Genomic DNA, 26691 nt, shown 5'->3' with positions numbered 1-26691 from the left:
TAAGTTTGATTCCCACTCCTCATATATGGCAGCTCATAAGCCTGTAACTCCAGCTTCAGGGTATTCAGTGCTCTCCTTTGGCCTCCTTGGGTTTCCACACTCCATGTGCACATATAGCCCAAAATAGACACATACAGAGATAACATAATTAAGAATAAACACAGACACACATACATATATATTTTAAAAGTAAAAGGTAGAAAGTGATTGAATGGAACAATCCCTATCATTGACCTTGGGCCTCCATATATACCTATGTGTAGATGCTTACACTCATACTAATAAACACACACACACACACACACACACACACACACAGACCCTAAGGTATTCATTGAGATACTTTTTCTAGTATTTGTTTGAATAAAATATGTGAGTTGGTGGCATGACATTTCTATTTTCCTATTTTTATATATATATATTTATATATCTATATATATACATATGGTGGTAGGTGTAATGCATAAATATTGTACAAATATTGAAATTACATGAATGAAAGAATATGTTGTTCTTATTAACAGACAATAGTATCAGATTGTTCCTTTGTGGCATCATTGGCTATCAGTGCAGCTTATGAGAGACGATTCAATAAGAAGTTGATTACCAGGTAAATTTTTGTGTTTGTCCTTCATATAATTGTTACTTAACTAAAAATTTAAAACTTAGACCATATGCATATAAGAGGTGGAGAGGGCATAACACAAGATTATTATGATCCTTTATGGATGTTAAATAGATGATTCCTGAATGTGGGAAGTTCTTCTAAAGCAGTAAGAACATATGCATATGTAGCAAAATAATGTATGTAGAATGTGTTTTGAAATTGATGTAATCAAAGTAGAAATCATGTCCTATTTGTACTTTGTAATTTTAGCTGTACAGTAAGTTAGCCACTAGATGCCTGTGGTTATTGAGAAATTGAAATAGGTTATTTTGAGTTAAGATGGGCTGCAAGTTCAAGATGTACATGAGATTTTGAAAACTTAGCATATAAATTGTAGAATTGGAAAATATCCCTTAAGTATTGAGTATATGTTGAAGTCATAATTGGATTAAGCAAAATATGTTGTTAGAATCAAATGTTATTAGAATCAATTTGATTTTTAACTTTTTTTGTTGGTGTTTGTTTTGGGAGATAGGGTCTTTATGTTGCCTGGCTGGTCTGGAACTCACCATGTAGATCAGGCTGGCCTTGAACTTACAGAGATCCACCTGCTTCTGCCTCCCTAGGTTGAGATTAAATGCTTTTTCACCTTTAACTTTTAATATGGCTACAGAAAAATATAAAGTGGCATGCATTTCTGTTGACTAAAACAGCTTTAAAATGTATTGAAATGTTTCTCAATTTTTTTCAGTTTTTGAAAGTTATATTAAGCTTAAATTCATTCAGTATAATTATAATCATGTTTTTTATTTAGCTTGTCCTGAGAATAAAAGATAAATCAGACAGTCCTTAATTTCAGGTATTTGCCACATATATAAACAATTTGGAGTTGCTTGATTTGGTGCAATATATTTTAAAAGAAAATTGGTAGTGAAGGTTCTTATAATATCTCATTGTATACTTTTTAAAAAATTTTAAATGTGTATGGATAGATATCTTGCTTGCATGTATATCTGTTTACTACATGTCTTTTGTGTAACTTTGTAATTCATTAATGGCATGATCATGTGTGCTGTGCCTTTAATCCCTACATGAAAGTTGTCTGGTGTCCTTAGAGATCAGATGAATGTTTTGGAACACCTGGATCTGGAGTTACAAATGGTTATTAGCCACCATGTGGGTGCTAGGAACTGATCCCATGTCCTCTGCAAAAGCAACAAGTACTTTTAATCTCTCTAGAGATTCATTATTACTTTTAATTTTATGTAGCTTTATTAGAATTGTGCTAAGTGCCTTAATTGTGATTTGTTGAAATGATCTTTACTTCTTAAAACCAATGATAAAAGATAATTTTAACTGGCTTAAAATATATTTATTCAGTATGTGATTTGTTAAAACATATAGTTAAAAGTTGAGCACTATAGACTGTAGCTCAGTTAATAAAGTGCTTGCCTAGTGTAACAGGGCCCTGGGTCCAACCCCCAATACTGTATAAACTGGTCATGATGGAGCACACCTATAATCCCACCATTCTGGAGGTGGAAGCAAGAAGATCAGAGTTCAAAATCTTCCTCTGCTGTATAATTAGAAGCCAACCTGAAGTTTGTAAGACCCTGACTCAATATTGTGAAGATTTATGTTCTAGTTTATGATTTTAGAAAATATTTTCTTTTCTATTTTTTATGTGAAATTTAACTATATTTTTTTCATTTTTCTTTATTAAGAAAATTTTTACTCACTCTACATACCACCCACAGATCCCATCTCCTCCCTCCTCCCACCCTCCAGCCCTCCCTCCCAAACCACCCCACATCCCCACATCCCCCAAATCAAGGTCTCCCATGGGGAGTCAGCAGAGCCTGGCACACTGAGCCTAGGCAGGTCCAAGCCCCTTCCCACTGCACCAAGGCTGCACAAGGCGTCACACCACAGGCACTGGATCCCAAAAGCCTGCCCATGTACCAGGGACAGATCCCGATCCCCCTTAGAAAATATTTTCTTAAGCTGGGGGTAGTGGTACATTTGGGAGGCTGAAGCAGGAAGGTCATGAGTTCCAGACAAGCCTGGCTACGTGTTGAGACCCTATCTCAAAAGGAAAACCAAAACCAAGAAATATTTAAAATATTAAAATAGTCTTGTATTTTTATAAATTGGGAAGAAAATAACATTTATAAATGAATGGCATATGTTTAAATGTAATATAAAGTTTTGTGTATTAGTTGATTTTTAATATTAACATTGGTATTTTAATACCCATTTTCCTTTTCAAAAGCATAATTTACCCACAGAATAAGGATGGCGAACCAGAGTACAATCCCTGTGGAAAGTATATGGTAAAACTTCACCTCAATGGTGTCCCAAGAAAGGTGAATGTCTCTTTTTTCTTCCAAATCCTATCTCCACCTTCTCTTTCTTCACCTCCTCACCCTTGATTCTCAGAGGGAAATAAACTAAGAAAGGTTGACTGTGTAAAGATTTTAAAAGTCAATTCAGTTGATTTGAATGTGTGATATATTGTACACACTACTAACTATAGAATCATTTGTTAGTATTAAAAATAAAACAAATATACAATTTTTTAAAGATTTATTTTTTAATTTGTGTGTGTGTTGTTTGTGTGCACACACCACATGTGTGCAGGTGCCTATGGAGGCCAGAAGAGGGTGTCAGATCTCCTGGAGCTGGAGTGACAGGTCCTTGTGAACTGTCTGACATGGGTACTGGGAACTGAACTCTGGTCCTCTGGGGGAGGAACAAGTTCTTAACCAATGAGCTGTCTCTATAGCCCCCCAAAAAATCTTTTCTTATAGATTTTGTTGTTTTGCCCAAATTGTCTTCAGCTGGTCTTAAGTGACCCTCTTGTGTAGCTGGAGCTACATGTGCGTGAGTCACTGTACTAAAGTCTTTTTTTGTTTTGTTTGTTTGTTTGTTTTTTTGTTTTTTTTTTTTTTTTTTTTTCGAGACAGGGTTTCTCTGTGTAGCTTTGCGCCTTTTCCTGGAACTCACTTGGTAGACCAGGCTGGCCTCGAACTCACAGAGATCCGCCTGGCTCTGCCTCCCGAGTGCTGGGATTAAAGGCGTGCGCCACCACCACCCGGCCTAAAGTCTTTTTTAAAAAATGGTTTTCAGATACCTTGAGCAAAGTTCTAATAAAGAATTGCTAATGATTAAACTTTTTCATTTGATCTGAATTTTTGTTTGGTTCCTTTTTCTGACAGGATGGGATTAATGTATCCCATTCTGGCCTCACACTTGTAATGCTTCTGCCGCACTCACCTTGGGAACAATGGGAAGCTCTTTTTTTTTTTTTTCCTGTTTTTTGAGACCGGTTTTCTCTGTGTAGCTTTTGGAGCTTATCCTGGAACTTCCTCTGTATCTTTGAACTCACAGAGATCTGCCTGCCTCTGTCTGCCTCCTGAGTGCTGGGTTAAAGGTGTGCGCCACTACCACCTGGTCGGGAAGGCTCTTTAACTCTTTTAATTAAAAGGAAATGGGGATCAACCAAATAGTTTCATGGTAAAGGCACTTCCCTTATAAACCTAGTGGATATGAGGCCAATCCTTGGAGCATAAAAGTAGTAGGAGACTGAGAATGACCTCACTCCTGCCTTGCCATGTACTTCCACACATATACATGTATCATGCACATTCACATATAATAATAATAATAATAATAATAATAATAATAATAATAATAATAATAATAATAATAATAATAATTTTTAAATTATAAATTAATAAAAGGTTGATGGCACATGGCTTTACTCCCAGCATTCAGGAGACAAAGGCAGGCAGATAGATTTCTTGAGTTTAAGGCCATCCTGGTCTACAGTGAGTTCATGCCACCTAAGACTACATAGTGAGACTCTGACTCAATAAATAGTAAATAAGTTAGTTGATTTAGGAAACCAGATAAACTAAGTCTGTTAGATCAGAAGAGTTGATAAATAATCATAACGCAAATATAAGAAGCCTTTATTTTTCCTTGTGAAATGTATGCAGATTTAAATGACACTGCTTTGGCTTCTTTTAGCAGTCTCAACTCCATAATGGGGCCTTCCTTGCATAGTTAGCATTCTCTAGCACCTGTGTATTCCTAGGTCCATGCATCAAATAGAGTGTCACCTGGGAGCTTTTAGAACTGTAGAATTTCGGCCTGCCTTCAGATGTGCTGCATCAGAGCTGTAATTTTTTTAAAGATTTACTTATTTTTGTTTTATGAATGTGGGTGTTTTGCTTTCATGTGTATTTGTGCACCGTGTATGCAGCACCTGAGCAGGCCAGAGAAGGGCTATCAGAGCCTCTAGAGCAGTGGTTCTCCACCTGTGGGGCATGACCCCTTTTCACAAGGGTCACATGTCAGATACCCTGCATATCCGATATTTACATTACAGTTCATAACAGTAGCAAAATTACAGTTATGAAGTAGCAATGAAATCATTTTATGGGGAGGGGTCACCACAACATAAGGATCACAGCATTAGGAAGGTTGAAAACCACTGCCCTAGAACTAAAGTTAGACTATTGTTAGCTGACATGTGGGTACTAGGAATTGAACCCAGGTCCTCTAGAAGAGCAGTCAGTGCTATTAACCACCAAGCCATCCCTCTTGTCCCCAGAGTCCACATTTTAACATTACCTGGTGACTGAGGCTGAATTCATTATTCTAAAGCTCAGTAATACTCAAATCTTAGCGTGCATAGAATTACCTAGGGGCATTGATTACTATGGGTTCACCCCCAAGTAAGTATGCTTTGGTAGGGCTGAGGATTGCGCCTGCTAGGGCCTTGCTCATGGTAAAGCAAAGATTCTGGCTCTAAGCTGTAATTTTTTTTTTTTTGAGACAAGAGCCCACTAAGTTATAGGTTATTCCTGAACTCATACTTTAACTCGTATAGACCTTGAACTTGTATTCCTGCCTCAGCCTTTGGAATAGCTTAGACTACAGGCCTGTATCACCAGCTCTGGCTCACTTTCTCATTTAGTAGGTCTGGAATGAGACCAGAACTTACCTTTCTAACAGGCTCAGTGCTAATCCTGATGCTAATATTGTTTGGGAACATTTTAGAATTACTTTGTTTACTTAAAAACTAAACAATTTTGGGAAATATAATAACTTTCTTGTACAAAAGACTCTTTCAGTGTTGAGCATGGTGGCACATACCTATACCTAGCACTCAGGAGGCTGAGACAGGAGGATAGCTAGTTAGAGGCCAGCCTGAGTTACATAGCCTGTCTGAAAAAGTTTTTGAAGTAATAATCTTTGTACTACTCTTAGATTAAAATTCTTCTGTTATCCTCATATCTTTCAAATAATTTTTAATATTAATTAGATACCATATCTTTGTGGTATTGCTTGCTCAGTTATTTAAATGTTTTTTTTTTAGCTATAATATTATTATTATTTTTTTTTGTTTTTTTTTTGTTTTTCAAGACAGGGTTTCTCTGTAGCCTTGGCTGTCCTGGAACTCACTCTGTAGACCAGGCTGGCCTTGAACTTACAGAGATCTCCCTGCCTCTGCCTCCCGAGTACTGGAATTAAAGGTGTGCACCACCACTGCCTGGCTTAGCTATGATATTCTACTTTTGCATGTATGAATCTTTTTATAAGATTAGACCAAAAATAGCAAGGCTCTTCTGTAATTTTAAATATAGTGTACATTCTAGAATCCCTAATAATTTTGATTTTATATACATACACACACATCTCTCATGTGTAATTATTGGCCTACTTGTCAGTGAAATTAGCTTGTAAAACTGAATAAAGACATTTGTATTAAAATGATGAGCATTTTATAAAGCTGTCGTTATCTTAATAATAGGTATATTATGGCTGTTATCGATACAATGTTATTTTTTTTATCTTGAGATGTAAAGATTGTTTTTGTTTCATTTAAGAAAGTTAATGCTCGTCTTTTTTCAGGTAATAATTGATGATCAGTTACCTGTTGATCATAAAGGAGAATTGCTGTGTTCTTATTCCAACAATAAAAGTGAATTATGGGTGTCACTTATAGAGAAAGCATACATGAAAGTTATGGGAGGATATGATTTCCCAGGATCCAACTCAGTAAGTCATGGGTATATGTTACAGACACAGACTTATGCTACCTAATATATTTTAAAGTTGAAAACTTATAGATGTTTTTGTTTATGGGAAAATAAAGCAGATTATCAACCCCTGAGAAATGCGATCAGTTTCCTTATGGATAAGGGTGTATGTTTTCTTATGTACGGATAGCACATTGTGTAAATTATGTATTCAGTAAAGCCTAAAATATGTGTGTCTGCTATTACATTGAGATACAGAGCAGTGTGTGTTTCCAGGTCAAAAGGGGTTGGGTATAATATTGATAGTCTTATGTATATCTTTAATTGTAAGTTCAGGTATAAGAAATTGCTTTCCAGTCATCATTAATATAACCTGTAAAATTGATCTATGTGCCGGGGTCCTTCATTTGCATGAGATAAACTATTAGATTTAAGCCATAAATTTGTCAAATTGACATAAACTTTACATCCTGAAAATAACTAGCCTGTGGCCTTAGAAGTGGTCTACCTTGCTTCATTGTGTGTCTATAATATAACATTTAAAGTCATGTTGTGGGGTTTGTAAAGATTGAGTCAGTGGGTGATAGCATAGCCCTTGGGAGGCTTAGGTAGGATTATTGCAACATTGAGGCCAGACTGGGCTACGTAGTGACTTCAGGAGGAGATATAAGAAGACCCTGTGTGCATAGAAAACATAAATTTTTTAAATTGGTAATCACCCATCATTTGTACTTGATAAGTCTCCTTACCTAATACTAGTCCTTCTTTACTCTTCAGGATCTTACAATGCAAGGTACTGAATGTCAAGGTCATGCTTAAATGAAATAAATATTAACAGTTTTACTTTCAACCTGCACATTCAGTTACTTTTTTTCAGATACTTTTAGTTTAGCTTTGTAATTGATTGCTTTTTTTTTGTTGTTTTTGTTTTTTAGATGGTGTCTCTTTATATAACCTTGTCTGTCCTAGAACTGATTATATACACTAGGATGGCCTTGAACTCATAGAGATTTGTCTGCCTCTGCCTCCATCATGCCCACCTAACTGATTTCCTTTTTATTCAGCTTAGAGAAAGAAAGAGTAGGAGTGTGTGTAACATGTTAGAACAGACTGTCTGGTTGTAAAAACTTACTACATGGTAAATAACTGGTCATCATGGCAGTCTCTGCATTGCATTTTGAGTCTTACCATATTTACCAATAAAATCTTTTATGGGGCTGGATGGATGGCTTAGCTGTTAAGAACACCTGTTGCTTTTGTAGAGGACCTGAGTTCTGTTCCCAGCTCCCAGCTGTCTGTAACTCCAGTTCCAGAGGATCTGATGCCTCTTCTGGCCTCCATGGGCACCAGGCACACATGTGGTGCAGACATGCATGCAGGCAAAATACCCATACACATTAATCTTCTTTAAAAATTCTCTTGAGATCAGAGAGCAGAAAAGCAACTTTATCTTCAGATTTATGCCTATCAAGATCATTGTGCCAAATCAGTAGCTCTCTTGGGGATTTATTAACAGCCTAAAACACTGACAGTTTGGAATTGTGTTTATATTTCAGAATATTGATCTGCATGCACTGACTGGGTGGATACCAGAAAGGATTGCAATGCATTCAGATAGCCAGACCTTCAGTAAGGATAATTCATTCAGAATGCTTTATCAAAGGTAATTGTGTTTCCCTCCCTCCCTCCCCTGCTCCTTCTGAAGTAACCAAGGCTGTTTAAGGGCATCACGCTATATTTAGGGTAGATTGTAGAAGCTGTCACCTGTAGCTGGAATTTTCCTGTGTCCCACCCGGTCCGCAGCTGCTTGGACCCAAGTAAACACACAGAGGCTTATATTAATTAACACTGCTCGGCCATTAGCTCAGGCTAACTACTGACTAGCTCTTACACTTAAACTCAGCCCATTTCTGTTAATCTATGTTGCCACATGTTCCATGGCTTTACCTGTGTGTCATTACATGTTGCTCCCTGGATGGCAGGCTGGCGTCTCCCGACTCATCCTTCCTCTTCCCAGAATTCCCCTTGTCTGCTTGTCCCGCCTGTCCTTCCTGCCTGGCTCCTGGCCAGTCAGTGTTTCATTAAACCAGTGCACACGGGCACGATCCCACAGCAGTCACCTTTTGTTTTTTTCAGAAGTGTGGATGGACCTCCAACTTGTGATTCTCCTGCCTCAGCTTTCTGAGTGCTGGGATCACTTCTGCACACACTACCTCCAGCAGGAGCAATCACTTTATGTGTGTGTTACCATCAGCCTTAGTTATCCTCAGTCATGGACACAGTTAATCCAAATTTTAGATAATCCAGAGTAATTGAATATGGAATGTGGAATGTGGAAAAACCATTTGCTCCTGCTAAGAACTTATCAAGTCTGAGGGAAGGTGGGAAAAGAAGCCTTGAGAGTTTAAACTGCAAGTGGGCAATTTATATGGAGGTTTGGGGAAATGCTCCAAACTGTAACAAACATAGAGCATCAAAAGTAAGAAGCCCTGTGATTTGGTAAGCAAAGCCAAAGCCCTTTGGAGAGATAAATTTGGTAAGGACCTCTGCATCCTTATTTGTAGGCTGAAAATTTAGCACCAGGTCTTCTTCACTGATAGGTTTATGCCTGGGAATTAAGTTTTCCAGGGGAGTGTGTGTGGCAGGGGAAGATGATAATTCATCTGTTAAAATTAAAAAAAAAAAAAGTTTTCACATTGGAAGTTTTCATGAAAGACAGTGTGATCTGAGATTGAAAATGCATCTTCCTCTAACTGCTTGTCTTTGGGGCCTCTGCAGATTTCACAAAGGAGATGTCCTTATCACTGCGTCAACTGGAGTGATGACTGAAGCTGAAGGGGAGAAGTGGGGCCTGGTTCCTACACATGCTTATGCTGTTCTGGACATTAGAGAGTTCAAGGTCAAGCCTTACAGTTTCTTTTATTTTTTTCTTGATTGATAAGATGATATGGTATCAAAATGATGATCAGACTTTTAGAGCAATTCTACTAATGTAAGCAGCTTGGCTTCTACTGTTGGAAATTAGGAGATACAAAGGTGGAAAATGGAATGCAGTATAGACAGTATAGACAGCGGCAACAGAACAGAAATTGCAGCTTTTCCTTTTCCATAAAAGTTTCTACAGTGAGACTGGTACGCAGCTACGAAGTCCCCAGGTGGCATGTTGGTGTTGTGGGTTAGTCATGGTAGAAAGCTCTAGGGTATATAAGATAGATATCTGTGAAAGTGAACATAGGAAGATGGCTGGAATAAGAGATACCATTGGGTCAGTGTGCACATGCATTTCTCTTCCTTGAAGTCTTTGCATGCTGTCAGGCCTTCTACAATCTTTCTCAGTATGTCCTTGGGCTGAAGTCTTTGTTTGTGTGACCTTACTCCTTCTCAGGTTATTGTTATTTTTAAATGAAAAGTTGATGAGTTCTCTGCAGTAGAAGATTCAAGTGCCCTTCCTTAATAGGGCAGAGAGATGTGATCATTCAGCAAAAAACAGTACCCCATTATTTGTTAATTAAACTAAGTGTTAAATTGGCACACAGAAATATTTTATTTAGGCTAGGATATAATTCAAGAAATTTGTGATTTTGTTGTTATGCAGACATGAGAGTGTACTTACAGAAGCCTAGATGGTATGGTCTATTACACAGCTAGGCAATATTGTATCTATCTGTCTGTCTTGCTCCTAGGGCCTTCAGGAAGGAATAACAGATTAAATCAAACACAAGAGAAAATGGCACAACAGGAGACACAACATGTGTGAAGCTGTGGTTAGCTTAAGGCAGCAGCATACAGTTTGACAGTTAAGGCTTTCTTTGAGACAGGGTTTTTCCATGTATCCCAGGCTGGCCTTGAACTCCTAACCCTTCTGCCCAGCCTCCCAAGTACTGGGATTACAGGTACGTGCCACCATGCCTGGTTCTATTTTTTTTTTTCAGTAGGAGTATATTATAAAATAATGATTAAAAAAATACAGGGGTTATATAAACTAGTGCCAGAAGTATTTGTCATTATTAGATACTATGCACTGTACATAATTATATGTGCTGTACTCTTTACAGTTGACTGTACAAGTACAATAGATTTGTTTTCACAAATCTCACAATAAAAGAAAAACAAATTTTAAAAAATGTTTAAAAAAATCCAGAATTATGGAGACAGGGGAGGAGGCAAACTAAAGGGCAGCCTGAGCTACATAGTCACCCTGAGATATGTAATAAGACCTTTCAAACAACAAATACATAGTACTTAATAGTAGTAACTGTTATTCATAATATTTCAGCCAGTGATTATGGTGTGTTCAGTTCTAAACAAACAAGCCTCCTAGCTTATTTAGTTACAAATGTGTATAATGCATTGTACGCCGACATTACGATGGCTATGATGTCACTAAGCAGCAAGAATTTTCAGACCCATTATTATCTTATGTGACCACTGTGGTATATAAGGTCCATCACTGGACAAATGCTGTTGTGACACATGATTGTATAGGAAAGAAAGGCAGTATGAGCCTCCCACAACAGTTAAACTTTAAGTCCTCCACTGGATAATATAGCTGAGTGGCATAGCACTTCTAGTGGGCATGAGCTCATAGATTCAATCCTCAATCCTTGGTAAAACTTTATGATCTCAAGGGCTTTATGAATTAGGCAGGATTCCAACCCCAACCATTTTGTATAAAATTGTTTATTTCCTTAAACATGGCAGTACAATTGATTCCTTAAAGCAAAAAGTAAAAAAGTTAATGTTAAGTAGGAAAGCCAAAGGGTGTGCTTGTTTTAGAATTGCAATTTTCTACATACAGGAAGTGCTGTGATTAACAGTTACTATTCAGTCCTGAGCTCCTTCTTTTGTTAGAGCCTCCTGTGAGGTTGGTATCAGTGCACTGTGAAGAATAGTAAGATAGTGGCATGTGATTTAAGTTTGGATAGTGAAACAGCAGCCTTTCTGTTACAAATTAGTGCCATTAGTTCCATAATATTGATGTCTTAACAGTGATTCTGTAAAGATTGAGACATTTTATTGGAGTATATGTAAACAAAATAAGCTATGGCCCAGTAATAGTTTTTTCACTAATAATGTTCCCCTTCAGATTGCAGATGTGTAGCATTGTTACCCAACTTGAGCAGATTTTATAACCTGTACTCAATTGAAGCTTGTTTGTGAACTTCAGACTGTCAGAGTTGATCTTTGCCCAAATCTTTGATATGGTAAAATAGAAAGCTTTAACTAGTGTTCTTTAGTTGTGTATAAGTTTGAACCTTTCCTGGGTTTGCCCTTTATTGTGTGTGGTTTTATTTCTGCTATATTTAGTCTTTGAAACACTTACTCAAATCTGATCCCTATCCCACCCCGCTTTTTTTTTTTTTTTTTTTTAAGACAGGGTCTTACTGTGTTGTCCTAGCTGGCCTGGAACTCAAGAGATCAGCCTGCCTCTGCCTTTCAAGTGCTGTGATTAAAGGCATATGCCACCATGCCCTGCTAATTTTGACTTTCTTCTAAAATGTTACTATGCCTATAAGACTTTTCACAGTCTTAAAACTACTTACAATCTCTTTTGTGACTTTCATTAATACATTCCTAAAAGTATTTTTTGTGTATGTATCTATCTAAATGCTTGCATGTTCTGTGATCTTCATTTCCTTTTCCTATCCTCTTTGATTTCTATGTCTTCTCCTGGAGGGAATAGTACATAGTTTACTCTAAGGCACATCCATGGTTCAAGCCCCTTGCTTTTCACTCCACATGGGCCATATAGCCTTTCTTAACCTCTCTTAAGGCTTATCTCCTCTGGAAATAACTAGAATTCATATGTTGCAGCATATGCCAATTTTTTTTTCTAAAATTCTCTTGCATTTCTTCCTCTGTTTTGGGCCCTTTCTGTTTTATTAATAAAAATCCCCAATCATATGCCCTTGAAGTCTGATGCCTAAGATCTGCCTGTAGAAAGTTTAGCAGGAATTGCTACTCCTTTATGCTCTCCTTTTAGAAAGTGTTGATGTGAAGCCGGGCGGTGGTGGCGCACGCCTTTAATCCCAGCACTCGGGAGGCAGAGGCAGGCGGATCTCTGTGAGTTCGAGGCCAGCCTGGTCTACAGCGTGAGATCCAGTTTGAAAGGCGCAAAGCTACACAGAGAAACCCTGTCTCGAAAAACAAAAAACAAAAAAAAAAAAGAAAGTGTTGATGTGAATTAAGAGTTTATATTTGATAAGTAATCAAAGTTTATTCTAAGAGGATTATAACTAACAATATGGTAAATCTCTTCCAATTTAATATTATCCTTTGTTGTTAATCTTTTTGCTTTCTTTTGTCTTTTAATATAGGGCCTGCGATTTATCCAGTTGAAAAACCCTTGGAGCCATTTACGCTGGAAAGGAAGGTACAGTGAAAATGATGTGAAAAACTGGACCCCAGAATTGCAAAAGTATTTAAACTTTGATCCCCGAACAGCTCAGAAAATAGATAATGGTAAATATCTCTTTGTAACTTTAATACCATTTTGGCAGTGGGAGGGGTGTATGAGTACTGTGTGTGTATGCATATGGAGGTCATAGTTCAACATCAGGTAGCTTCCTCTGTTGCTCTACACCTTTTTGAGAATAAGGTGTCTCATTGAACAAGGAGCTTACTGATTGACTAGCCAGCAAGACCCCAGGATCCTCCGGTCTTTGCCTCCCCAGCACTGGGAATAGAAACACACACTGGCATGCCCTGCTTTTACATGGGTGCTAGAGATGGAACTCAGGTCCTCATGCTTGTACAGTAAACACTTGATTGACTAAGGCATTTCTCCAGCCTGTACTGACTTATTTTTAGGTATTGCGTGTGTGTATATGCACCAGATGTGTACAGTCCCTGCAGAAGTCATAAGAGGACTCCCCTGGAATTAGAGTTACAGATGGGTGTGAGCCATTGTGTGGGTGTTAGGAACCAAATCCAGGTCTTCAAGAGCAGCAAGTACTAATACTCAGCTATCTCTGTAGCTCCTCCAGCCCTTTAATATCATTTCTAATAACCTGTTTTTTCAAGATGAGATGTACCGGTCTCAAGAGTTTTTAATTTTTTTTTAATTTTATGTACATAGGTATTTTGCCTACATGTATATCTGTGCACTATTTGTGTGCTTGGTGACCTGGGAGGCAGATCCCTGAAACTAGAGTGAAAAAGAGTTGTGGGCCATCATGTGGGTGCTGGGATTGAATATGGGTCCCCTGCAGAGCAGCCAGGTGCTCTTAACCACTGAGCCTTCTCTCCAGCCCCTTACTTAAGTTATTTATAGTGATAAATAAGATATGTTTTAGATTAACAAAGACATTTAATTTTTAGGAATATTTTGGATTTCTTGGGATGATCTTTGCCAGTATTATGATGTAGTTTATTTGAGTTGGAATCCAGCTCTTTTTAAAGAATCAACTTGCATTCACAGGTAAGTTTTTATACATTTTAGAGTATGAGTATGCTTCATAATATTTTCTTTATTTGAAAGATTTAAAAATTTTAAAATTTATGTGGGGAATGAGAATGAGGTTTTTCACGTGAGTGCATGTGCCTGGGAAGCCAGAGGAGGATGTTGGATTCTCTGGAGTTGGAGTTACAGGCAGCTGTGAGCCACCCAAAGTGGGTTCTGGAAATTCACCACATTAAAATTTTCAAATACAATGATCAATTCAGAAGGACTATCAACCCCTCTTTTTGGCATTCCCAGTAGGCATTTTTTTCTGTTACTTTATTACACCAAAAGTTTTTGAAAGGATGAAACAAAAAAGTCCTGATAGCTATGCCTAGCAATGGTGGTACATGCCTTTAATCTCAGCACTTGGGAGGAAGAGGCAGTCACCTCTCCAGCTTTGAGGCCTGCCTGTCTACATAGTGAGTTCCAGGACAGCCAAGGCTACACAGAGAAACCCTGTCTTGAAAAATAATTAATTAATTAATTAATTAATTAATTAAAAATCCTGATAGCTTAATTGCATTTGAAACACACCCCTTTTTAAGGTAGTGTTTAAAGTCTAGCTGTGGGTTAGAGAAATGGCTCAGTGTGGGAGACCAGCTTCCACTCTTTCTCCCAGGGTACTCTTGAGAAGGGAGAAGTGAGAAATATTGAGATAGAAATACAGAGGGAAAGAGACAGATAGAAACACAGGATAGCCTCGGGAGGGCTTGGATCAAAACCCACCAACCCTTCTGTCTCTTCTAAAGGGCTTTTAAAGGAATGCCAAGGAGGGGAGGAGCAAAAGACCTCCCCCTTAGCACAGCCAAGTGCAGAACATTCCAAACACCTGTTAACCACACCTGTGGTCAAGCCATCCCCTAATGCAGCCCTGCTGTGTAAAGCAAGCTCAGATCTCACTGGGAAACCTCTGTGGACCCCAACAATTCCCCCTAAAATTTTTAAAGAGCCCCTTAGGCCCCTCAGATAGACTGTGATCTGTCTTAGGTCATTCTCTATGATTATTTCTTCCATTACCTGTCATGGAGCTATGCTTTCCATCAAGCATACTCTTTATTAGGCTGGACGCCATCAGGATAAAGTTGCCTGTCTCTAACTCTCAGCCACTGGAAAGAGGGATCACTGAGCTTAACTTAGCTCTCACCTGGTTCCTATTGAGCTTACAACCATCCACAGTAATCTCTATAGCTGCCACACCTCCCAGTACCGGAGTAGAGGATGATCAAATGGCATATATCTTTTTTGGAATAGGTCCTAAGATGTCTATAATAGCCTTAGCTGTGCCAAGCCCCTTTTTAAATCAATAAACTCTTGATGCAAACTGCATCAGATAAACTACTTCAAACTTAAAGATTCCCTTCGTTTTTACAAAACTCTGGTTCATTAACATCAACATAATTCTAGTATAAACATTACATATTTACAACTATCATGACTATTTACTACATATTTACAACTTTAGAAGAAATCTCTTTACTGGACTATTACCACTATACATATTTTCAACTCTTTACAAGCTTACTTATTTATACTTCTTATAAATTTATATTCAAGAGGAAACTCTATAGATCTATTTATAAACTTATATTCATAAGGAAACTATTTTACAAACTTTAGCACATATCTAGAAGAGATTTCTTAGAACTATTTACCAAACTTATATTTAAGAGGAAATTCTATACAACTATACAGACATCTAGAAAGAATCTTAACAAAACTAACTTACACTAGCAAGCATCTAGAAGAGATTTAACATTTAGAAGAAGACTTTTTAACATCTGGAAGAGATTTCTTAGCTAAACTATTAACAAGACAAGAAGTATGCAAATCATTTCTAAAGTTCAGAGTTTATAGTCATCTTTGATATTATTCTGAAAGTTTTCCTGACAGTTGGAAACAAGAGCCTAATTTGTCAGTGACTCCCTCAACCCTGGGATTTAGTGAGTGCTGTTGCTATGGAGTTGTAACACTTGTTGCTAGGGGGTTGTAACACTCTTGGGACAATGCCACTCCCCCAAAGTCACCTTTCTCACTAAGCTCTCTCAGCCGTTCTGGAACCGTCAGAGATGCACTAACTAGGGGGTGTTCCTTTACCCAACTCATTGCAGCTCCCCTGAGTGCTACAATTCAGACAAATGTTTCTGTTACAGCAAAACTTTCAGTTTGCTCTACTGAAAAGCCTTGCCTCAGGATGAGGGTGAAATTACCATATTGAGCTGCTGTAAAGCTCTTAGAAAAAACTCTCTGTGCTGCTATTAGGCACTATCTTTCTCTTAAAGGAGCCTGCATTGATTTGCTGCTAGTGAGACAAAAGTGGTGTGGCTCCGAGCTCCATTTCTTTTCAGCTTTTCATTGGCACTGACATTCCTCTGTTCCACACTCCTCATCAAACTCTCAGACAGACTGCAAGCTCCTGAGGGTACAAATTTTCCCTCTTTTTAATTTTTTAAAGCTACCTTTTTAAGTTTACCATAATAATTTTTTAATGATGTCAATGTTTCTTTCTTGAATCTTAAGCCCAACTCAATCCCACTAGCTTTTTTCACACCTGAAGCCATCTCCCAATATAAGGACCATTTTTCCCCTTGTTTTCTAAAAGGTTTTAAAATAATTTGTTGATAAACAGTATTAGTGTTTTAACTATCTCCTGAGAGGCAAACCGTTTGTCTTTTCTTAGTTTTTGGGAAGTAAAGCTAAGTTTTCTAGCAGCACTTTGGGGGGAAAAAAGCTTCATTTATAGCTGAAAAAAACAGTCTTTGTGCAGTACTGCCATTTAGATCTGAAAAGCTACATTTCCGATAGTGCATTTCTCTATATCGGCCTGCTGTTAGACTACATTTCCCATAATTCCTTTTCAGGTCCCTTTACAAGATTTGTTTTTACACTACTTTTGCTTTTTGCAATGGGAGATTTTTGACTCAAGATTTTTGCTTTTTTTTTTTTTTTTTTTTTTTTTTTTTTGGTTTTTCGAGACAGGGTTTCTCTGTGTAGCTTTGCACCTTTCCTGGAACTCACTTGGTAGTCCAGGCTGGCCTCGAACTCACAGAGATCCGCCTGGCTCTGCCTCCCGAGTGCTGGGATTAAAGGCGTGCGCCACCACCGCCCGGCAAGATTTTTGCTTTTTTACTACCAAAGATCGAGAGATTTCTGTTCTCCCTGAGCTGTCATTGCTAGGTGTTTTTCTTTCCTAATACTGTCCCGGAGCTGAGTTGTACTCACCCACTCACACATATTAGGGCAGGCACTTTTGTGTCTGAAGCAAAATTCCCTCAGGACTTGCTCTTCTGCCTTTACCAGGTTAGTGAAAGTACTTAAAATAAACCTTTTTTCATAGCCCTTTCAGAGAGATTCTTTCCCAGGTAGATTTTTGTCTTATCCTAGCTTATTTGCTCCCCAGACAGAGAGTCCCTAACGCTGCCGCCACAGCAGCTTGGCTTCACTGCTTCCTCCGAGCCAGCAGCTTCCCCAAGTTGCCGTTGGGCTTTCAGTGGCTCTCCGCCTAAACTCTCCCGAGTGTCTATGGCTAGGTTCTAGTTGCAGGGGTTTTCTGGCTGCTGTTTTTACTGGCTTTAAGGAAAGACTAGGAGAGAGGTTTTGCCCTGTTCCAAGAGGTGTGTTTTTGTTTTTTCTGAGAGCAAACCACAGGTGATTTTCTCATAGACATTACTTCTAGGTAAATTAAAGTTTTGCCCTTGCAGAAAAAGAAATCTGAGAAAGATCTGAAAAGCTTTTTAGTTTTTTAGAGAGAGATATTGCTAAGTTTTTTTTCCCAAGAAAGCTTTTAGTTTTTGAGAGAGAAAGACTACCAAGTTTTCCCAAGACTTTTGTTCTCTAAACTGCTGACTTCATGGCCAAGAGGAAATGGACTCTGTTTGAATAGTGTTGTACAAGTTTTCTCAGGCACTGCTGGTGGAGAGAAAAGTTTTGTCTCTCCCACATCCGCCTCAAGGAAAATTCTTTCCTCTACCACTTGGAACTTTTCACAGGCCAAAAGTTTCCATAGGAATCTTTCTTCTGCCCATTTATTCTCCTCTTTGATAGATTTTTTTCCTCTGATTTTTCCGTTTGCATTCCTAGCCCCATAGTTAGAAAATTAAGGACATAGTTCCTCTATCTTGTTGCTTATCTTATCTTAAGTTTTCTTTACGCTATATTCCTACATTCTACTTTTTAAAGTTTTATTCTACATTATATTCCTACACTACCTTACATTTTTTCTTAATTTTTATAGATATAATTTTAAGAGAGAGAGAAAGAAACCTTAATAGAGAGAAATCTACTCTGCAGCCTCACTGGAGCATCTTTCAGCCCCTTTAACTCCCCAAAATAGATTACCCCACTTTAATTTCCATAATCGGACATGCCCTAACTTCCCAAAGGGCCCTCTGACCCCCCTTTCGCCAAGTCCCTGGTCCCTCTTCCTGGCACCATTTGAGGGAGACCAGCTCTCACTTTTTCTCCCAGGGTACTCTTGAGGAGGGAGAAGTGAGAAATAATGTAAATAGAAATATAGAGGAGAGAGACAGATAGAAACACAGGATAGCCTCGGGAGGGCTTGGATCAAAACCCACCAGCCCCTTCTGTCTCTTCTAAAGGGCTTTTAAAGGAATGCCAAGGAGGGGAGGAGCAACAGACCTCCCCCTAGCACAGCTAAGTGCAGAACATTCCAAACACTTGTTAACCACACCTGTGGTCAAGCCATCCCCTAATGCAGCCCTGCTGTGTAAAGCAAGCTCAGATCTCACTAGGAAACCTCTGTGGACCCCAACAGCTCAGCAGTTAAGAGTTCTTGTTGAAGGTTGGAGAGATAGCTCAGTGCTTAAGAGCTGGCTGCTCTTCCAGAGAACCCCGATACAATTTCCAGCACCCACATGGCAGCTCACAACTGTCTGTAACTCCAGTCCCAGGAGATCTGACACCTTCACACTAATGTACATAAAATAAAGTTAAATAAATTATAAAAAGAAAATGTTTTTGAAAAAAAAAAAAAAAGAGGAGTTCTTGTTGCTCTTGTAGAGAACCCAGGTTCAATTCCCAGCACCCACATAGTGGCTCACAATCATCTGTTAACTCCAGTTCCAGAAGATCTGATGCCCTCTTCTGAAATCCACAGGCACCAAGCATATATATCATGTACATATATACATGCAGGCCAAACATATAAATTATACATGTAGGCCAAACATTCATATACATAAAATAAAAAATAAGTAAATATCAAAGAAGATTTATTTATTTATTTATTCATTTATTGTTGGTTTTTCGAGACAGGGTTTCTCTGTGTAGTTTTGGTGCTTGTCCTGGATCTCACTCTATAGACCAGGGTGGCCTTGAACTCAGAGATCCACCTGGCTCTGCCTCCCAGGTTCTGGGATTAAAGGTGTGCACCACCACTGCCTGGCAAAAGATTTATTAAGATATTTTAAGAAGTTTAGTTGTATAAGAAATTTAATCATTGCTGTCTTTTTGTTGATTTTTCTTTCAGTACTTGGGATGCTAAACAAGGACCTGTGAAAGATGCTTATAGCCTGGCTAACAACCCCCAGTACAAATTGGAGGTGCAGTGTCCACAAGGGGGTGCTGCAGTTTGGGTTTTGCTTAGTAGACACATAACAGACAAGGTAAGGACACCTTCTAATGACATATTCACCACACAGAAATTCTTTCAAATATAATTAACTGTTAGATCCACAGTTATCACTAGCCAGTTCCATTTATATGGGTGGTCTGAAAATAATGTTTTCTCAAGTAAATGATTTTTATCATCAGGTAACTTTCCTTATTCCATAATTTTACATTTAAGTCTTAATCAAACTTCTCTAAAGGAGCAGTTTGCTTTTCAGTGAGTATATGAGGGTTGATACATACTTTAGAAGTTATGAATATTAGTATTAGAATATTCTAGAAGGGATTTGGAAAGGTTGGATCATTAGTTTTGATTGTAGAAAGGTTTATTGTAATCTTAATTCATATAGTAGTCATTTATTCAGAAAAGCATGGCTTCTATAGAAGTTAAGTAGCTGAGTGCTCTTGAAAATGAGTTTACTGAGCATTTAGAATAGGGAACATCTTGAGTCTATTTTCCTAACCACCTTGGGTTGGTTCTCTGTAATTTTAGGATGACTTTGCAAATAACCGTGAGTTTATTACAATGGTTGTGTACAAAACTGATGGCAAGAAAGTTTATTACCCAGGTAAGTTCTGCTGAGCAGACATTGAAACATTCTTATTTAGATAATTGAGTTGAAAATGAAAGACTTGTATGTAGATGGCATGTGGAAATCAATAACAATTATGCTGTTGAACTAATAAAAACCAGCAAAACAGGTTGGGTATTTAGGTCTTGTTTTTAATTTTGAAATTCTTGGAATTTGGGTTTATACGTTCTTGTACATATCATTGGAACTTAATTTCTAGGAGGTGCAAAGGTCTATAAACCACCAGAAAGAGAACAGAGGGAAAACGACATGGCTTGATTTTGTGTTTTAAAAGCATTGAGTTTCTTCTAAGCATTTATTAGTTACAGCCCACAGTGAAGCAGTTTTATTTGAGAAATGATGATGGTTTGAATTGGGTTGTTGTAGAGGAAGAGAACAGATTTGCATTTCAGTTTCAGTACTATTGTATAGGACTTGCTGAGCTGCTGCAGGGGGACCCTGGAATCCAGGATGATTATAGTTTGTGTGTGTGTGTGTGTGTGTGTGTGTGTTAGTAAAAGTAAGGTATAGTAGTTAATAAGTTGAGTAAGAACTGGTCAGATTGCAAGGAGGAAGCAGATTATGTTATAAGAGTAAAATCAGATGTTAATTTTTGGCTTGTTAAATTTGAGGCAGTAAGATTTTCAGGTAAGGATGCTAAGTGGGCAATTTATTTTTGAGTAGGGATATGAGGCATGGTAAGGACTTGGGATGCAGCTTGATGAGGCAGAGGCATATAGGTAGCATTTGAAGCCTGTACTCTCTAAATCCTTTTTGAAGAGAGCTATAGATAGAGTTGAATGCCCAGGACCTGACCTTTAGGTTCTCATACATCTTGAGGCTGTGCAAAGGAGTTGGTACTATTACTGAAAAACTTGATCAGGATGCTTGATAAAACAATTGATGATACAGTGAGGTTTGATATAACCTAAGCAAAGGATGTATTCCAAGAGAAAAAAGAGAGGACACCTCTGTAGGAAACAGCAGGAAGCTGTCTGAGAGGTCAGAAAAGATGCCGTTAGACTTAGCATCTGGTAGTCATTGTTGACCTTGACAAGAACAGGCTGACCTTGACAGGAACAGGCTTAGTCAGAAAGGTAGCTCTAGAGAGGATTGGAATTAGTTGATGTCTACTTTTGTTCAGTCATAGAGGACAATATGAATTCTTCACCATTACACTGGTTATTGACCTTACCAGTCCGTATCTCTCAGTTCTGCAGTTGGTATGACACATGGTCAGTACAAAGTCAAACTAGCTATTTTCAAATGCCGATCATTATATAACTAAAAAAAAAACAATTATTTTCCATGCATGAAAATTTTATATGGCTTTATAATTTCAAATACATGTATTACCCCTTTTACTTTTAAAACTATAAGTTGTTTTTTAGTTAAACAGTGTTCCCTCTTTTATGTGTAGTGACTTTTCAGGATACTTCCAGGGTTACAGTTTTATTTTCATCACATTAGAACAGGCATTTTTGCTCTCCATTAACAAAAGAATAAACACAGACACGGATTAAAAACTTAGCCCATGGGCTGTTGAGATGGCTCAGTGGATAAAGGTGTTGGGTGCCAGGTTTGACAACCTGAGTTTCAATCCCTGTCACCTGTATGGTGGAAGGGGAGACTGACTCCCTCGGGTTACCCTCTGACCCCCACTTGTGTGTACACACCCAAATCACTGTTCACAAAAACCCTTTAAAAATCAAACCCCATCAAATCATTAGTGAAAGGAAGATAAGATTAGTAGTTAAGAGGGACTTTGTTTAAGAAGCTATTTTTAATATCCTCCAAGGTTTATTTAGTTATAAGTTGGGGGGGGGAGCTAAATAGATGTCTTTATATACTTTTTTGTGTCTTTAAAAAAATGTTAACCTCAAAAGAAGCTAATCCTGGCTCTGAAATTTTTTTCTGTAAACTCACTGTCTGTGCAGCTGACCCACCTCCATACATTGATGGGATTCGGATCAACAGTCCTCATTACCTGACTAAGATAAAGCTGACCACACCCGGGACTCACACCTTTACCTTAGTGGTTTCTCAGTATGAAAAACAGAACACAATTCATTACACAGTGCGGGTAAGAGATTTCACCAGCCGTGAACCAACCATGCAGTGACAAAGTACAATAATACAGAGTCTATGACACGTTCTGCGTTATACGTGGGGCTGTTTGAGGATTTGTCTTTGAGATATGGTCTTGCTATGTATGGCCTCAAGTTCACTATGTAGCCGAGGCTGGCATTGAATTCATATACTCTGACCTCAGCTTCTAAAGTGCTAGGGAAAAAAATTATTTCTGAAAATCATTTTTTGTTTTTATGTGTTTATTAAATAACTAGTGTCCTCTAAAAATGTGAGTTGTACTTCACTTTGAATAACATTTTGAATGGACACATTTTCATAGTGATGGTTTATTCCTGAGATAATGTGGTATATTAGATTAATAAGTGCAATTAAATGACAACTTTCAATAGGGCATGTAGGTGGCAGCACACACCTGTAAATCCCAGAGGCAAGAGGCTCTCAAATTCAAAGCCAGCTTAAAACCTTGTCTTAAGCCTCCAGAAAACAAGAAACAATTTTGAACTGTTTTTACTTATATTGCTCTCACATTGCTGCGAAGTTCACTGTAATTTTGTTGTACATAGCTTTGTTTGTCACATGTAAGAAGTTCAAGTTGATGGATTTTTAATGATAAAAGAGACATTGGGAGCTTCATTCTTCAGTTGCAGAAGCCAAGGCCTGGGAAAACTGTCCTGAGTCATTCACAGTGACAGACAGCCAAAACAGGATCCCCTAGTTCCTGGTTACTTCAGTCTGACTTGATCCCGACTAGTATTTTAGCTATAGAATAGATCCAATGTATTCTCTTAATCACTTTGATAAGTTCCTATGATGTTTCTCAGAATAATCTTTGGTGGGCCTTACCATTTTTTTAAATCTAGGTATATTCAGCATGCAGCTTCACTTTTGCGAAGATCCCTTCACCATATACCTTATCAAAACGGGTAAGAAAGTCTGTGGGTTGTAATCTCACTGTTCTTTTTAGCCTTTTAGAAATCCATTTCCTTTCATTATCTCATTAAAACACTTTCTGGGATATTACAGAAATACAAGGGAACAAATGTTTGTCAGTTTTGGTTAGAATAAAAGATCATCAGTGAGCCACATTGTTTCTGTGGAAATAAAAAACAAGTGATTCTAGAGCAAGAATTAGCATAGCCTTGCTTGTTAGAACTCAAAGAGAATTTGAAAATTTTCAGTGTAGGTAAAATAAATGTGCAGGAGATTCTAGGGAGAATTCCTAGTAGGGAGAACAATTGGTAATTGAGAGAGAGGTGGAGTAGAGTAAAGCAAGCTGGCTGAATGAAGACTTAGACTGTCAGTGACACAGATCAGAGAAACAGATTAAAACCGTGGTGGAATCAGAATGTGAAATTTTGTTACGACAAACTTTATTTTATAGATTAATGGAAAGTGGAGTGGTCAGAGTGCCGGAGGATGTGGAAATTTTCAGGAGACTCACAAAAATAATCCCATCTACCAATTCCATATAGATAAGACTGGACCGTTACTGATTGAACTGAGAGGACCAAGGTTTGTGATGAGTAGCTGCCTTTTTTACTTTCTGTGCTGCACATTGAATTTAGGGCCTTGTTCATGGATGCTAGGCAACCACTCTACCACTGAGCTATGCCCTTATTAACTTAAAATCCTTAGTTTTAAGTTAATGAGGATATATTAAAACTGACCTTAAGGGAACAAAGTTTGGAAACAAATCTGTGCAAACATAGGCAAAGGATTTATGATAATTATGGCATTATAGAGGAGAGGTCAGCCTTCAGTAACTGCTATGGAATTCAGTATCCATGTGTAATAGTAATTTGACCTATCTCACACCAGGCCTAAAAATCAGTTCTAGATTACAGACTAAGTGTTAAAAGTAAACAATAACTTCTAGAACATGATGCAGGTGAATATCTAGTATGAAATGCAGTTCAACATTTTTTTCTGTGATGAGTGAGTCTTGGAATGCCTGCGAGCTGTATACTAACTATTCTTTGAATTTAGATTTTTATTTCAGGGCTTTCGTCTCTTCTGTAGGGTTTTCTGTCAATTACAATGACAATCTTTCATTTAGAAATTTATGTTAAATGATGTCTTATCTTTTGTGTTATTCCCTGGGGAGCCTGTAGTTTAAAAAAAAATTTTTTTAGCCTGGAGTGATGGCACAGTGCCTTTAATTCCAGCACTCAGGTAGCAGAGGCAGAGAGATCTCTGAGTTTGAGGCCAGCTTGATCTACATAGTGAGTTCTGGGACAATCAGGGGTACTTACTGAGACCCTGTCTCAAAAAGCAAAAAGTCCATTTTAAGGCAAGCTTAATGCATTATTAGCCTTTATGGATTCAATTTCAAAACTAGATAGAAATAGTTTCAGAATACTGCTTCCTTTTGGTAAAAATTTAAGCATATATACATATACATGCTTTAATAGTTCACCTACACTTTACAATGTATCTTTGAAACTGTTTACTAATATAGCAATGCTGTTTGATTTTAATACTAGGCAATACAGTGTTGGATTTGAGGTTGTAGCAGTTTCCATAATGGGAGATCCTGGTCCTCATGGCTTTCAGAGGAAATCTAGTGGTGACTATAGGTAATGTTGGCATTTTGTTTGTGTTTAGTGTATACTTTATGTGACATGATGTTCTATAAACCTTCTCATTTTCCCTGAATATAGGTGCGGATTTTGCTACTTAGAATTGGAAAATATACCTGCTGGGATCTTTAATATCATCCCTAGTACTTTTTTGCCTAAACAAGAAGGACCTTTTTTCTTGGACTTTAATAGTACTGTCCCCATCAAGACAACACAACTCCAATGATAGAGAACTCTCAGCTGTTACTGGATTCCATATTTAGCAGTCATCAATTCTTCAGACAGAGACAAATCATGATGGTGAACCATCAGAATGGAATTAAATCAAAAACATGTTACAGTGGAATCTGGTACTTGTCATGGTGTTTGGTAAGAATTGTACATAGTCAGAATTACCTTATCACCTAAAAGTACTGTTTACATGGTTTTGTGCATACAGAGTTGGCATGTATTTAGGGGCTAACTTTGTATAAAAAATTATATATGATTACAGATTAGATTCAGCTATCACTGTGAGATGCTTTTGCTAACAGGACAAGGGAACTGAAACAAGATGAGGACAAGGAGGGCCACAGATCCACTGAATGCAAGAGCAGACTATTTTACTATCTTGAGATATTTACATTATGTTTCCTGTTTTTACAGAGCACGTAAGTTTACCCTGTTCATGTTGAACCCGACCATACATCTTAGGCAACTGATTACCAAATGAATCATGTCATTATAACTAATTTGAATTTTCTATTGTGTCTTTAAATGTTTATTGTTGCCTAGATGTTATGAAATCATAAAGCTTTAAAAAGTACCATTTAGCTTAGCATGAAGATGCTCAGGCTTAAGAATGAAGGTTGTCAGTGTTAGATATGTCATTCATTGTAGAGAGGACTGAGGTATATTTACTGTTGCTGTTTTTTAATTCTTAGCAGGTTGGTGAATGTAGTACTCTGAGACTGGAAATGTTAAAAGTTTAGCGTGTAGAGTTTTTAAATTGCTCTGTACTTGGTGCTTTCATAATAGGGATTTGGAGAGTCCTTGAGAATTTAGTATGTGGTGATCGAGTTATACAGCATTCATAAAAAGTGAGTTGCCAGGAATTAGTGTCGTGTAAATTCCCATTTGTTTACATAGCAATCATCAGGACAGAATGATGCTCAAGATTTTAAAGTTCTGAAAAATAGGATGGGATCTGTCATTGTCTCTACTTTATAATTATCAAAACGATTTCTACTGCCTTTAATTGAAATAAAATATTTATACTTATGGAAACTGTATATAATTTAACCTTCAGAACTTGGTTTGAGTTAATCTACTGTTCCTTGTAAAAGACAGATGTACATGAATATACATGCTTCAAAGATACCTTAATTCAGTAGTTGGAAGGTTTTTATCAAAGAGATTTCACTTGGCAAAATTCTTAGGACTTTTGATTTAGCCATGGCATAAACTTGAAATATAAGGATAAGGATTAATTTTTGCACTCGAAAACCTAATAGAAGGCTGAGAGGTAGCTCAGTAGCACAGCACTTGGCTTAGCATGTCCAAGGCCCCGGATTCGATCCCCAGCAGCACGAAAACAAAACTCAGTAGAGAAGACCTATATGTAAATAGTGTTGAATCCTGTAATCAAGCTCATTCATGGAGATTCTGCAAGTGTACAGATAAGGCTGGATCAGTGATGCGTGCGCGCGCGCGCGCGCGCGCGCACACACACACACACTTCAAG

General features: G+C 37.8%; 1 protein-coding gene across 2 annotated transcripts in view; it reads left to right on the top strand.

The window, feature by feature from the left end:
* The window catches only part of Capn7 (calpain 7), a 44920-nt gene extending 18692 nt beyond the window's left edge, over nucleotides 1-26228 (top strand). The window contains exons 8-21 of one of the 2 annotated variants that reach the window (XM_052733655.1): nucleotides 525-610; nucleotides 2880-2973; nucleotides 6530-6676; nucleotides 8214-8320; nucleotides 9436-9556; nucleotides 12975-13119; nucleotides 13978-14077; nucleotides 19587-19722; nucleotides 20220-20295; nucleotides 22236-22381; nucleotides 23250-23312; nucleotides 23771-23901; nucleotides 24873-24965; nucleotides 25050-26228. In XM_052733655.1, coding sequence (XP_052589615.1) covers nucleotides 525-610; nucleotides 2880-2973; nucleotides 6530-6676; nucleotides 8214-8320; nucleotides 9436-9556; nucleotides 12975-13119; nucleotides 13978-14077; nucleotides 19587-19722; nucleotides 20220-20295; nucleotides 22236-22381; nucleotides 23250-23312; nucleotides 23771-23901; nucleotides 24873-24965; nucleotides 25050-25194 — 1590 coding nt within the window. In that variant the 3' untranslated portion in view covers nucleotides 25195-26228. The remainder of the gene's footprint in view (nucleotides 1-524; nucleotides 611-2879; nucleotides 2974-6529; nucleotides 6677-8213; nucleotides 8321-9435; nucleotides 9557-12974; nucleotides 13120-13977; nucleotides 14078-19586; nucleotides 19723-20219; nucleotides 20296-22235; nucleotides 22382-23249; nucleotides 23313-23770; nucleotides 23902-24872; nucleotides 24966-25049) is intronic. The other variant, XM_052733656.1, reaches the window with a different exon arrangement.
* The last annotated feature ends 463 nt before the right edge of the window (nucleotides 26229-26691 follow it).

This window comes from Peromyscus californicus, unplaced genomic scaffold, assembly GCF_007827085.1.
Source record: "Peromyscus californicus insignis strain IS unplaced genomic scaffold, ASM782708v3 Scaffold_12__1_contigs__length_115047231, whole genome shotgun sequence".
Classification (NCBI taxonomy): domain Eukaryota; kingdom Metazoa; phylum Chordata; class Mammalia; order Rodentia; family Cricetidae; genus Peromyscus; species Peromyscus californicus.
The sequence above is the reverse complement of the archived record's forward strand: the minus strand, read 5'-3'. Positions and strand labels throughout refer to the sequence as shown.